The sequence below is a fragment of the Chiloscyllium plagiosum genome, unplaced genomic scaffold, assembly GCF_037043375.1.
Source record: "Chiloscyllium plagiosum isolate Xiang-an unplaced genomic scaffold, Cpla_swu_hap1 HiC_scaffold_23, whole genome shotgun sequence".
NCBI classification, from domain to species: domain Eukaryota; kingdom Metazoa; phylum Chordata; class Chondrichthyes; order Orectolobiformes; family Hemiscylliidae; genus Chiloscyllium; species Chiloscyllium plagiosum.
Genome location: NW_028270161.1, coordinates 36,867,676 through 36,882,337, shown reverse-complemented (window position 1 = coordinate 36,882,337; position 14,662 = coordinate 36,867,676). Strand labels below are relative to the sequence as shown.

The 14,662-nt window shown below is 38.0% G+C and overlaps 1 protein-coding gene across 3 annotated transcripts in view; it reads left to right on the top strand.

Moving 5' to 3' along the window:
* The window catches only part of tafa5a (TAFA chemokine like family member 5a), a 630,927-nt gene extending 625,424 nt beyond the window's left edge, over positions 1-5,503 (top strand). The window contains exon 6 of one of the 3 annotated variants that reach the window (XM_087999537.1): positions 1,694-5,503. Coding sequence is in view for 1 of the 3 variants with exons in the window: in XM_087999538.1 (XP_087855664.1) it covers positions 1,694-1,702 (9 nt within the window). In the remaining 2 variants the exon portion in view is untranslated. The remainder of the gene's footprint in view (positions 1-1,693) is intronic. The other 2 variants (XM_087999538.1, XM_087999539.1) reach the window with 2 other exon arrangements.
* Positions 5,504-14,662: the final 9,159 nt, after the last annotated feature.

Below are 14,662 nucleotides of genomic sequence, written 5' to 3'. Positions count from 1 at the left end.
CATTGGTAAACGTGACAGAATGTTGTGTTTAGCTGCAGTGAAGGGAGGCTTTGGACTGGTCCACCCACTTTTTGTTAGTTCCAAGGTAGTATATTGCAGTTTTGTGAAAACACTTAAATAATTATGGTCAGGCATTTTGAGATTAAGTTTCAGTGAGCATTGGAGGTTTGAATTTAAATCGCTCATATGGGAGCCAAAAATACTAATTAACAATTGGTCAGAGAATAAGAGTTACAATTTTATTGTGTACTTTGAGAATTTGAATGTATTCTTTAAAAATTCAGAAGTTAAATTTTGAAACTGACCATGGAGTCATCGGATTTTCTCACTGTTTAGTGGTAATAAAAACCTGTTAATGTTTACTTGATGTGACATTTATCCGACTTTAGACCCAGACAAATATGGTTTACCCTTAAGCTCCTCCAGGAAGGTAAACAAATTAATAGAAACTGGATGGAGCTTTTGCCTGTGTTGTGGAGATCGAGTTGGTGCATGACAAAATCCTCTTCAACTAACATCTGGATACTGGTGCCAAAGTTGGCAGACCTGTTGTACCAGTCACACAGCAGTCTGGTACAGTCATACTCGTATATTTATACTAACTACCAGCAACTTCCATCACAATCCTTGAGTATATACTGTCCCGCCATTGCAATACACTCACTTGAAGTGGGGCACAGTGCCCTGAGAGTCTTTACCATTGATTGTAATCTCATTGAACTCTCATGGCTTCAGATTTAGCATCACAGTCACTCTGACTCCTCGCCACTCCATTGTTGTTGCAATAACTGCTCAATCGGACATTTTCTTAACAGGAACGTGGAAGTATATTCAAGTCTGAGATAGACAAATGTTTAATCGTTAAGGAAATTGAGGGTTATGGGGGAAAGGTAGAAAAGTGGAGTTGAAGGTTATTTGATTAGCCATCATTCTTGATCCATATTTAACATTTTCCTTCCATTACATGTGTACTGTATTGTTGCACTCACAAAGTATGACTGCTTTGTGATCAATGCGGCTTTAAAAAAAACAGAAAAACAAATCTAATGAATAAATTTCTAGTGAAACAATATAACCCCACAGCACTTCACAACTTACTAAGTAATTGTTGGATCATTTTAAGACAACAATCTCATTGAATGGTGGAAAGGCTCAATGAGATGTGTCGCCTACCTCTGTTCCTATGCCGTACGGGGATCTTAAGAACACGGGTTCAGATGTGTGCTCAACATAGCAACAAGAAGTTGTGAACCATTTCCTCCTTGTTAGGGCTCAAAACACTATTTCCTAATTTGATATAACGTGAAGGCTAGTTTTGAGTACAATTTACATTGTTTGCCTGGCGATGTCTATTTGTAGGTACAACAGATGAGAGACATGAGGTTGATGAGATTTACTCAGAACTTTAAGGAAAAGAATGGTAGTTGTGTGTGTGCATTCTGATGTTCGGAGTGGAGATTTTAGCCGACTGCTGTACTATTTTTACTATTTACTATTTTGGGTGTTTTTAATATGTGTTAGAGTTTTCTAACAGTTTTCAATTTAGATAATGCTGACCCTATTTTTAAAAAAACATTTAATACTTTGAAACTTTGAGGATGTTCTTGTCTTCCTGTGAGATTGTGCAGGTAGTTAGGCAATGAAGACAATAACTGTAAAACATAGTTTTCACACTTTCTTTATTGACTTTCAGGTCTCCTGACAAATGCATCAACAAAGAATCCCTGCAGGAGCAGCTTAGAACTCTGTGTGAGCTACTTATACGAATCAAATTCTACTGCTGCGGACTGTCATCTGTTGTATGTTATTTCCTCAACTTTCTCTTTCTCTACACTGGTCAAAACAGCATAATCTCATCTAACTCTTGAGCTAAAGTTTCACTCATTCTGTTATTAGGACAACTGGGGCAGTAAATGTAGAATACTGAGCTACGCTTGGACTGAAGCAATATTGACCATGTTTGACACTTCTCGTCCCTACTTTTCAACTAATGTTGGATTGCTGTTGCCCAGTTGATGTTTCCGCTCAGAAAGCCTGTTACAGAAGACTGAACTGGTTTTATCAGCCCTTAACAGGCAGTGAATCTTTGCCTCAGGTGGGACACTAAAGAGTTACCGAAGGGTCCACAACAAAGACACTGTGCTATTATGTGTGTAACTCTCTCTGACATCTATACATCTATTTCCTCATCTTTACCTGTTCACAAAACAATAGACCAAAGAACAAAAGGAGAACGTTAAAATGGACACTATTTCATTGTGAATGAGCTTTACTGATTTCAATTTTAATGGGCTCCTGAAGGATTTGATTTCAGCTTTTCATAGTGCTGAAATAAATCATTACTGGCTCGGGTAAAGTCTTTGTTGAAAAGAATAGAGGGACTCCTGATGTTGGGAAAGCAGGTCTGATGTAAGATGTCTAAAGGATCTAATGGAGCATGGAAACAGATTAATAGTCTATGTCCAGTCACAAAAGAGACACATATGAACACTCATGCTGGGAGGACATCTTAGTCTCCTGTTTAGTTTGGCTGACTTATTTCTCATTCTTAAGTCATGTTGTATTTCAACCAGAAAAAAAGAACTAAATGTGAAACATTTGCAGCTCGTGTTTCCTTTCCCAGCATAAAAGTAGCTACTGTCAAACAGCATTCGCAATGAGCATGTCTGGCTACCTGCAGCCTGTGTCACATTTCAATCAACCATCTACCACACGCACACACAAAAAAACTCAAATTAGATGAGAAAGTAACATTTGTTGAAAACAGGATCATTAAATGTATTTTGAGAAACCTAAAGTTATATATTTAACAGTTTTTATATGTTGTATCTTTGTAGAAAATCTTATTTAACAAATAATGTGGTCATACTATGCCAGCCATGAAAGTGGTCAAGAGTTGTGTTTTAACTTCTGGTATCTGTCAAAGAGCTGATTGGTGTATGTTTCTTTCCTTGGAGCATTCTAGATCTGAAAACTGGCCACAAAGAACTCTGTAGAAAAAAAATGCTGTTTATACATCAATACATTCAACCATTGCACTGTAGGAAGACAGTTCATTTCTTTTATGTAATGATATAATAGAGTGGAAAACATTTTAAACTTTGATATCAATAGCTTGTTTTTATTTTCCCCTTTCTATTTATTTTCTTGTTGTTGCCTCTTACTAAATGGAATCATTGAAATTGTCTGGATTTATACAATGAATGATTTCACTAATTTCTTATTGCAAAATAATAGCTAAAGACCAATCATTATCCTGTTCCCACAGACAAATACCTATTTTCCTTGAAATGTTTAACAGGGGATTCCTTTCTAAAGCTAAATATGAGCTGCTATTTTATGAGGACTAAGCATCCAAGGGCTGTATATTGTTGGTTCAGTTCCACATGACAATATTCTCTTGCATCTTTAATTGTGATCTCTAATTTGAAAGTTCATCCATCGTGTTCATTCCAGTGCTATCAAAGGATGACAGTGTCACTTCACAGTTACTTTTTGTAGAGCATAGAAACACATGCTCTTAGCTTGCTTGTTCCTTTATGCTTAAAGCAGATTTCTTTAAATCCTTACCTTAGGATCCTCAATTAAACAGTTTGTTTTTCACCTTGTATGAAATGCAGGGAACAATGAAAATCTGAACATGAAACTGAAGCTTAAATTTTCAAGCCCTCTTCTTCCTCCTCGGCCTAAACAGGAAGGAGTATGGAGAAATCTGTTTAGAAACTCTTGATTGTGATTTCACTAAATGTATGCCGTGAATTTACAGTTAGTAAGATAATCATTCAGTCAGCTGGAGTGACATTTCTGGAGCAGGAAGCCTAATTTGACTGTGCTCTGAAAGATGGGCCTCCCCTAAAGCTCACTTCACTGTGGATGTTTTTGCAGGTTTTGTGAAAAAAAAAACACTCTCCATGCAACCTGGGAATCTAAGCTGTTTTTATTATGTGTGGCTGGAGTAAAATGAATAAGGTCTGAACAGAAGTAATAATTGAGGCAAAATGCACTCAGAAAATGAATGTCTATGTAGATCTGAAAAATCTGTTTAATTCTATCAATGAATACGTAACCCCTCCTTCCTCCAATACTTAATGGACATCCCCATAGATATGTATAACATTCTCCTGCCTAGGCATGTGTGTGTTTTTTTATTATATTTAGACACTTAAAATTAAATCCACTCTTTTGCAATACACTATGCTTCATGCAACACTTCTTTTCATGAACACGGTCTGTGTTAACTCTGAGTTGTCTTAGTGGGAAACACTTTGGAAGAATTTAGGTACAAGCTGCTGCCAGGCAATTTTTTGTCTTCTGGAACTTGTACATGAGCTCATAGGAAGACTTGAATTTTAACCTCAGGAGAGCATGGGCTTTACCCTCCTGACAGGCACATCATCTTTAAACCATCATGTACCTCTATGGCACAATATTCCCCTTCCTGGAGGTGATGAGGAAGATGGCGAATAGGACAAATAATTAGATCAATTGACCCTGGAGAAGCACTCAATGCCTTCTCACAATCTTAGCAAGGCAGGCATAGTCTGAGAATTAAGGCGAGATGTTAAGCACTTCTACACGCACAGGGTGGGAGGTGTTTGGAACATAAATGGCAGTGGATGCACAGTTTAAATCTGATATAGATAATTTTTTTGTTAAACAAAGGTATTAAGGAATATGGGTCAAAAGTAGATATATGGAGTTAGACCACAGATCATCCATGACCTCATTGAATGGTGGAACAGGATCAAGGGGCTGAATGGCCTACTCCTGTTCCCAATTAAGTGCTTGATGAGGAAGTCCACTCCAGATTTTAACTCCTCACCACCCTGAATACGTGAGATTATCTTAATGGTAGGAGGAATCTTGTGGCATAATATAGTGTTCCTACCTCTGGACTATAAGAACCACCTGCTCTAGAGGTGTTCCATATATGTCTGAACAAACTGAATAAAAATAGCTATCTTCATGACAAAAAAGAAAAGAGGCAACAAAACTGCCTCCATATGCACCAGTCTAGGGCAGAAAATGGAATGGAGGATTGGCTACTAAAAGTCATTGCCTTCCCCTTGCCTCTGACTCCTTTCTCCATGTGACCAGAAGACCCAAAGAAAAGGACATATTCCCACCTGCAACAGTCTCTAAGACTCATCCTAGCAACATCGTCTTCTGACAAAAGTGGAATTTCAGTATCGACGCTCACAATTTGATAAGACGCTGATTGGAGCTCAAACCAGTGAGTTTTCCCATTCGTGATCTGAGAGAATCAGTACACTTGGGATGCAAATTAGAAAATCTCAACTATATGTATTTCAAAAGCATTTCCTTTCCTGGACAATGTACAAAATCCTATCACATAGAACAATAAAATACTGCTGTTCAGTAATTGCCTAGAATTATGTTCTAATTCTTGTGCCCAAACAAATTGTAATTTTCACTTTACATCATTGTAAATTACAACTAATTACCAGCAATTAAATACAGTATTTTGTATGTTTAAATTACTCAGTATTTCAAGTCACCTATACTGAGCTCACTGTATTTCACTGAACAAGGGAGGCTAAATTGGAAATAGATTGCAAGTTGTTGAAGATATAATTCCCTTCGAACTCATGTCTTTTTAAAATACGAAGCGCTTGGGCAAAGTAAAAAATTTTCTCTTTATCACTGCGAACATTGATTTTTAATGGCTTAAGGTTTTTACTTTTCAAGGAATCTCTAAATCCCATGGATGACCTGCATTCTTCCAGACTATAACTGAATAAATGGGACTCTTCAGTCACTGATAATTAATATGACATCATATCAACTGATTTTCCAAAATTACTGTGCTATTCTGAATTGATGGAGGTTGCATGGATTTACACGACAGAAACTTATCCCCTATATCTCAGCTGTTGGCTTTCAAAACCTTTACACTGTTGCAAAACCACAGGAATGATACTTCAGTTTAGAAAGATATGAAACATATGATCAAATTGTTTTTTCAATCATTTGAAAGTGTTTTGTCATCCTTATCATTCCCAACATCTCACCCCTTCACCAAGTTGAACATTGGGACTCTTGTCCAACTGGATTAGCTGAAGCATGAATCTATGGTTTTTACAATATACCTAGTATTTTACATAGAATTCCCATAATATTTCTAGTTGATGTGGAATGCTAGAAATGCTTGAGGCACTTATTTCAGGCTAAAATAATTAACTACCTCTCCTTTTATTTGTAAAGTCATTTATGAAAGTCAAGGTATTACTCAAACTACTAAAAACATAATAAATGGCCATAAAAATTCTGAAGACAACTTTTCCTTGTCAAGCCTTAAACTTTCAGTTCCAGCTGTCAAAAATGTCAAGAATGCCCAGTAATTACTTTCAGTTTTGAAAAGCCTTCCTTTGTGAGAATACCCTTAGTTTTGTTCAATTTTCATCTATCTCACATATTCTAACTGCAAGAACTCCAGAGTTGTGAGCTCACTACCTCCTCTGAAATATCTTTCCCCTTTGAAAGAATTACAAATCAGTTTAGTTAAATTACTGTTAAATTACCAAGCTAACAATGCATTTTTGCTTTGTTCTGGTAGCACAGATGATCATCCTTGTGATTACAATACAATATTACAAGGTCTGTCTTGGAGGCAATCACACACAATACAACATTAGAGCTTAGAGCAGGATGTTATGGCTAAACTGTTGATCCTTTGCAGTTTTTCAATTTCACATTAAGCTTGGCACCTTGAAGTGTAGGCCTTTATTTTAAGTGCTTCTTCACAGAATCATGATTGTTACAGAGCAAAAGCAGATCATTTCAACAATCAAATATATGCATATGTTTTTCTCGAGATGAACAAAGGGAAATTGTTGCCTCTTCAGAACAGTGGATGCATCCGGTAAGTTATGTTTTGATTGAGTCCTTTAAAAGTAATCACAGGTAAACAACTGTAATTGCCACTTCCACGGTGATCAAAATGGAACAAGGGATTCTCGGAGTAATCTGATCAGTGTACTAGACATTCTCAGTATTCTGTTTGCTTTCCTTAATTCTCATTGGCCTCAATTTAAATTGGATTCTTTGATGCTAAACTTGCTCAAATACTGTCTCAAAATCACAGGCAGACATTATCATCTCACTTCTGTATTCAGCTTTTTGATTTATGTTTGGAGTAAGACGATAGTGAGGTCTGGAACTAGGTGGCCCTAGTGGAAGCAAAATGGAGCATTGGTGAACAGATTATTTGTGGTAAGTGCCATTTGACAATGTAGTTGATAACATTTTAAATATTTTGTTGATGATTAAGAGGAATCTGTTGGGATGGTAATTTGTCAAATTGGCTTTGTTCTGCTTTATGTGGAGAGCATCGAGGTGAGCAGTTTTGCATTTTTTGGATGGATACCAAAGTTGTAGCTACTGGAATAACTTGTTTAGAGGCACAGCTAATTCTGAGTACAAGTTTTCAATGCTTTGTTAATAATATATAGTTTCTTCTGCCAGATCCTTTATTGATAACACTAAAATAGAGTCGTAGTCCGGCATTTTTACGTTAGGTTTCAGTAGCAATCCCATTTATATAAGTTAGAAACAGCAGATACTTAAACCCTGACCTTCCCGAACTGTGATCTTCTTCATGTCTTCTCCTGAGCACCCTCCACTTCAAAATATTTTAATTTAACCCTGGCTTTCTTTGGCCTAGATCCCTGTGTCTTTCACTTAGTTAAGAAACCTGCAACAGTCATTCTGTCAAAATATTTGTGAAAGTACAAATAAACCAGATCATTGCATTACTGTCAAGTGTATTTGTACCATCATCAAAGAGAGGGGTTCAACTTTCCCTGTGTAAAACCCATGCTAACCACTTCTTATCATGTGATTGCTACACAGCTACAAGTATTCCATTTAAGAACAGTGCTAACAGTTCCAATGCTGTAGAGCCATTTCAAGTGTTTCATGACAACGTTGCAGGGAAATTATCAGCAGTCGTGGGACTCAGTGATTTCTGTTCCCATCTATATATGCAAGCTTTAAACAAGTAAATAATAGAAGTATTTTTTTGTTGTGAAGAGAGTTGGAAGGAGGAGATGCTACATGGAAGCCAAAGTATTGCCACATTAAAACAAACATATGAGATCACAATACCATCTGAATCCTTGTGGCAAAATAATGCAGATGCTGGAGATCTAAAATGAAGCTGGCCATTCTAGAAATACTCAGCAGGTCGAGCAGCATTTTTGGAAAAAAACTGTGTTAATGTTTGATGAAAGGATATTGGGCTGAATTATTTATTTCTGGCTAAGTCTGAGTTGCATTGAGGCTTTTGGAGGGATTTCTGCAGTGAGACCTGGTGAATTTTCTCACTATATCTCAACAAATTACCCCATTAACCACCTACTCCAAATCCATCACCTTCAATTCTGGTCCCATTTTATTCACACTCCAATCTCAAAATAACTTGCCACTCAGTAGATAGTTCAGAATTCACTGACATCCCTTGCACTTGCACTATTCCTGATGAAGAGCTTTTGCCCGAAACGTCGATTTTACTGTTCCTCGGATGCTGCCTGAACTGCTGTGCCTTTCCAGCACCACTAATCCAGAAACTAGTTTTCAAAAGCCTGTTGTGCACCCAGGCAAGCATTGTCAATCCAGAGCTGCCCTGTGCACTTCCTGACATTTGCACCAGACATGTCAGACAGGGGGATATGGGCATTTTGCTGGGCAGGCAGAGACCTGGAGATGCTGCTGGATGGGATGGTGTACTTGTGAGCCTTCCTCTTCCTCCAAGACCAGCAGTGAAGGCTGAGGCACCAGACCATGCCAGCCTTGTGGAAGTTTGCCATTCAGGTTAAAATATCTAAAAGAATGTGCAACAATGTAGGGAAAAAGTTAATGATCTTCTCCAATTCATCAACATTGGTGCCAACATCTTTTTAATATCTTAGAATTTCTCTATCTCACCTTCTACCAAGGCTCATGCTCCACCATATTCACTGTTGCCTGCAACATGTCCCCTTACTCGCTTTCACTCACCTCAACCCCGGTCACTACTAACCTGGTATGCCCTCTGGGCTGTCTTATCACTTGTCCAGGACCCCCACCAACCTGCACAAAAACTATCAGGTAACAGCTGTGCCACTCACTTTCATCCCCGTTGATATCTGCCATTCTCTAATTCCAGGAGGAGAACAGCACCCAATAGGATTGAAAAACTCACCAAGGGCACTGGGCTGCCTGAGAATCAGCTCCTCAACATTGATGTCCATAGGGTCCTGGCTCTGAGTGGCTTACAGACCATTTCCAAACCCATGGACTGATGTTGGAGGTTTCCACTGCCTTACTGTGCCATGGCCTGCTAAACAGAACCTTAACTTGATTGAGGCCTGCTGACAACCATGAAGAGCTTCCTTCCTTTGTGTCTGTGCCAAACATTAAGGAAAGACAGAAGCAATGGGAGAGCAGTATCTTTGCTCAGAGGGACCACAGGGCAAAAAGGCAACACAAGGCAGTGTAAGACAGGAATACTGCAAACATCCAGGTGGGGTCAAAGGGAGTGAGCACAAATAGAGTAAGTGAATCCTTCTGAAATGCAGCCCGATCCAGTCCATGAGCTGGGCACATGTCCCAAATTGCACAGTGTCCTTGCTCTAGTATTTGAATAACAGTTGCCAGTGCAGTACTGAAGTATAAAAGTATCCTATAAGTTAATCAGAGATGTGCTGTGAGGGATCATACAGATTTGCATGTATCAGATGCCAATGTCCATGGATGTGAGGTTTGTGTGACTGGTGCCCATGGAACGTGTCTTGAGAGTTTAATATCCAGTATCCAACATGGACGTCCTCTGAAGCAAGCAGTGAGCTGAATTCCCCAAGAGCCTGCTCTTGTTTGCAGGTTAAGTTCTCTTGGCATCTTGCCTATTTGGTGAGTTCAGTAAGAGATGGAAAGCTGAATATTGATGAGGTAAGTTGGGCTATCAATAAGGTACTTAACTAGCAACAATTTCCTTTAATTGGCAATTTGCTGCGACCAGGCAAGAAACTTGCTTGGAAAAAGCATGAAAGATGGAGTTAAATGCTCCCAATATTGAGATTGGCTTCATTGGTCTTTCCATCTGACCCTACCGCACATCTTGACATAACCCATGTGACTCAGATTCTATCCATAGAGTTTGGCACAGTGTTTGTCTAATGGATAAAGTGTTTCAATGAAAATATTAAGTTTGAATGAAATTCAAGAACATGAAGATCGAGCTGATTTCATGAACATTGGTGAGCTTGACTGTGCTCTGTGAAGAGCTGGAGCCAAGTGTGGAACATTTGGTAATACCTGTGCTTCTGAGCCTGATAGCCACAGATTTGAATGCCACTTGTTGTTAGCTGCAGAAGAATCCAGTTACAGGTGCAGACAAACCAGCGCCTACTGTGTGCAGTCCCCAGCCTGGATAAATGGGAGAGAGTTCAAACAAGGAATGATACCTGGCTGTAAAATCCAAATAAAGAAAGCATTGTGATGACCCCATGTAATACTCGAAAATTTGAAAGAGAACACAAAGTGCTATGGAAAGGACTAAGTTAATTTTCTGCATTGTTTGAATTTTTTGATGTTACTTTCAGTTTATTTCATTGTTAGGATCCCTTTATTAGTATGCTTCTTGAGTTTGCTTGGAGATAGCAACTGCATCAGTGTAAGGTTGTAAAGTATACCCTTCATGATATTGTATGGTTGACTCTACATTATTGTCATAATCTCAGTTATTCCATTATGATTCAAACATTCGTATAAAGTTATTATAATTTTAACATCAGTAAAAAGCACAAAATTGGGCAACTGGCATTTACCTTTCTTGATTGAAACACAATAGAGTATTTTTTGATTAGATTAGATTTGATTCCCTGCAGTATGGAAACAGGTCCTTCAGCCCAACAAGTCCATACCGACCCTATGAAGAGTAACCCACCCATACCCATTCCCCAACCCTACATTTACTCCTGACTAATGCACCTAACACTATGGGCAATTTAGCATAGCCAATTCACCTGACCTGCACATCTTTGGATTGTGAGAGGAAACCCACACAGACACGGAGAGAACATGCACACTCCACACAGAGACAGGTGCCCAAAGTGGGACTCGAACCCAGATCCCTGGCGCTGTGAGGCAACAGTGCTAACCACTGAGCCACCGTGCCACCCCAAATGTTCCGTACATTGCCTTGTCATATGGTTCGACTGAGGCTTGTCTTTGATGCTATTATCAATTGTGTGTATGTTTGTGTTTCTCTCTCTTTCTACCACACACTCACTCCTGAACAGTATCCACATGATAAACATTGTTTGGAGTCCATGCAGCTGTTAATATGGCTGTGTGTCCCTGTGGAGTCTCTCTTGAGTTCAAAGCTAAATCCTAGGCATAACAGGAATGAGTGACAGTACCCATAATATGTTAACACAAGAAGGTCATTGAATGTAGTGATAATGATAATATTTATAAGGCAATATAATGATAATATTGGGGATAGTATATATAAAAAGAGTAAGAAGAAAGAAGGAAAGATAATTTTATTCAACTTGGTGGCAGCAACAAATTCAGGAAACAACGTGCCTTTAAGTTAAATCTGTAGATCCATTCCAGTGTTTTGACTCTTCCATCCAAAACAAGTGGTCTGAACCAGGCATGACTCTTATCTTTCAGGAGCTCAGCGAAGTTTGGATGCTTTGGAAATGTCCACGTTGTTGATCCATCCTGATGATATTACTCAAACATGTACTATGCATCAGTTGAACTCCATTGCAAGTACCACTCCATATAAGGGCATTTTTTTTGTCCAGCTGTGTGGTCTAAAGATCACCAAAGTCAATATGATAAGACAAAATTCTCTTTTTAAACCATGAGAAAACAACCTGGGCACATACATCTCAGGACAAAACAATATCCAATCAAAACATCCTTGGAAATGGGGCCGATATCCACAGCTAGAAAATACAGATATAGATTACGCAATTGATTAATTTTGACTTCATCAATAAATAATGATTCTTGGTGTTAAAGCAAAGATTACAAAGTTAGAACTCAGTTATGGTTTACTTAAAAGTTAAAAGCAAAGCAGAAATTACAGACAAAATATTATCTGAAACACAAATGATTCACTATACTTCATGATTAGTCACCATGATGAAACCAATGAGACAAGGCAAAACATTTATGTTTTTTTTAAAGATTGTACTTATATAATTCCGCAGCCAATTATTCATCTTCATAAAGCAAGAGAAATAACATCTCCCCCAACATTTGAAACTTAAGAATAAAGGAATATACTGACAGAATGAAAAAAAATTCACTTGACAGCATTTTCTATGCAGATAATAATGGTTTCAAAACTGAACTCTTTGAAACTACGTAGTTTGCAAATACTTTTCATGTCACCAAGATAAAGGAGAAGCAGTCAGATTAAGAGTGTGTGTACAATACATTGTGGCCTGTTAACAATGCAATTTAAGCTCTAATATGGAAAGTGAAATACACTGCACAATTTCTAGTAAAATGATGATAATATGAAAATATGTTCTCTCAAGGAATTTGGTAGCACTGCATTAGCACTGATATTCACAGCCACATTGATAACAGAAAAATTAAGTACATAACTCAATGGGTGCATACATGAGTTTAGATATGCCTTATTCAATTTAAAATTTTGTTTTGTATTTTTCTACCCATAGTTTATCCAAACTGAATTAAACTTCATGCATTCACTTGCTCAGTGATTATAAAATTCAGACTAGAAACTGTGGTTACCACTAAAAAAAATTGAGGCAAGACGTGTACTACAAGTTTCCTTGGAGATTATGGTCACCAAAGAAGCAAAGGTGGCCAAGTTGGATTCTTGAGCTGAAGCATCAGTTTCTCTCACATTTAGAGCAAGGTCCCATCTTGGTAAAGGAAGGTTAACCGAGTGCAAGGAATTACTTCCCAGGGGGTTGTTAAGGCTCTGATTGATAATTAAATGATCTGTAAAGAGCTTGTAGTCTATTTTCATGTGACTGCTACAGTCAATACTCTCACCTAACAGTGATCAGTTGAACAGGAGTGAAACAATTCATTGCAGAGGATTTTAAGCTCCATTTAAAGTTATGCACTGGGTTCACTGATCAATCACTGTTGAAGGCTTGAATAGGACTTTATAGATATATTCTGTCAATATTTGAAAACTATCAGCTTTTATATGCAAATTCTCTAAAAATTTCACCAAAAAAGCAATGAATGCTGTGCTCATCTGTCTTACTGGAGATTGTGTAGAAGTCAGCAGAAGGAATGAAGAGCTTGCTTATAGGAACGTGGTTGAGTCTACAGGAAGATGGGAGAACAACATAAAGCCAATTAGACCAACATTATCTGCTCAGGAGAGAGTGAGAGGGCCATGAGATGTGTTCCTAACCCCACCTCCAGATACATAACATCTTTCCTCCTCTAGACTTCTTTTACCAAGAGCACCAGTGTCTCACACACTCATACTCTTTCCCTTACTCCTTAAACAGTCCTGAAACCCTCCATTGCATAATCAGTAAATTCATTCAATATCTTTAGTAGAAGTAAATAAATGGACCCTTTAAAGATGAAGAAGTGAAACTGTTGGCACTTAAAGCCTTTTAACTGTGTGATAATAAATATTGTGAAATTGATCATGGAGATTGGACAGCGAGAGCTTCAATCCAGTCAGGGTTTAGGTGATTCAACAGGGTAATAAAGTCTGAACTGTCAGATCGAGCCTGATAATGAATTGCTGCCAAGCCTTGGTTCTCTTATCTCTGCTAGCATCGCAGTGTTTATTTCCACAAAGTTATGTGGTTTCTAATGGTAGCAGCTGTTGAAATTTTAAAGGATCTGGATGTGTTACACTTTTATTGCCTTGTAATACAAAACATGTTTACAATGAATGCCTGTTTTGTTAATACTCTTTTTTACACATCCTACTCTCACTATAGGGTTAGTTGATTCTATATTGTGTATAGTAGGTGAATGGGCATGAAGGTTGTTTGTGGGAGAAAGTAAGAGATGATGTGAATGGAGAATGAAGGGCCTTGGGAGTGAGTGAAGGGTTATTCCCTGACATAAGAAACTTAAGGTCCTTTTAAATTTACCTTTCAAAAGCTCTCCATAAAGACTGTTTTTCACGAAATCTCTGATGTTCCATGTACCTTGATTAGAAAAAAAGACTGCCCCAACTTCTTGACAATTGCAGAGGAGTAGCCCATGTCTCTCTCCACAATTGAGCCAATAAGTTTCAGAGTGCCCAGTCTGGGCTCATGACCAAACCAGCCAGCACTTGTAAAATTTACTCCTAAAAATTGAAAATCCTGGAAATGATGTCAGGAATCCAAGAACTGGGACTCACTTCTAATGTTTAAACTATTCTGAGTCATCCAAACTTGGTTTTAAAAAAAAATAAGCTTTATTTAAGCAGCAAGTTTTTGTGAATTTTTGCACACCAATCTTGAATTAAATGTGACATCTCCCTCACTCAATCACAAGCATACTTGCATAAACACCGATTAGATACAGGAGAAGATTCTGTTACAGCTTTTCATAATATTAGTCTCTGGTTTATGATCTCTGTTCATCCATGCATGGGTGAACAGAGCTTTGTGAGTGTTTTGATGCTTTAAAGTTAAACTGAAGG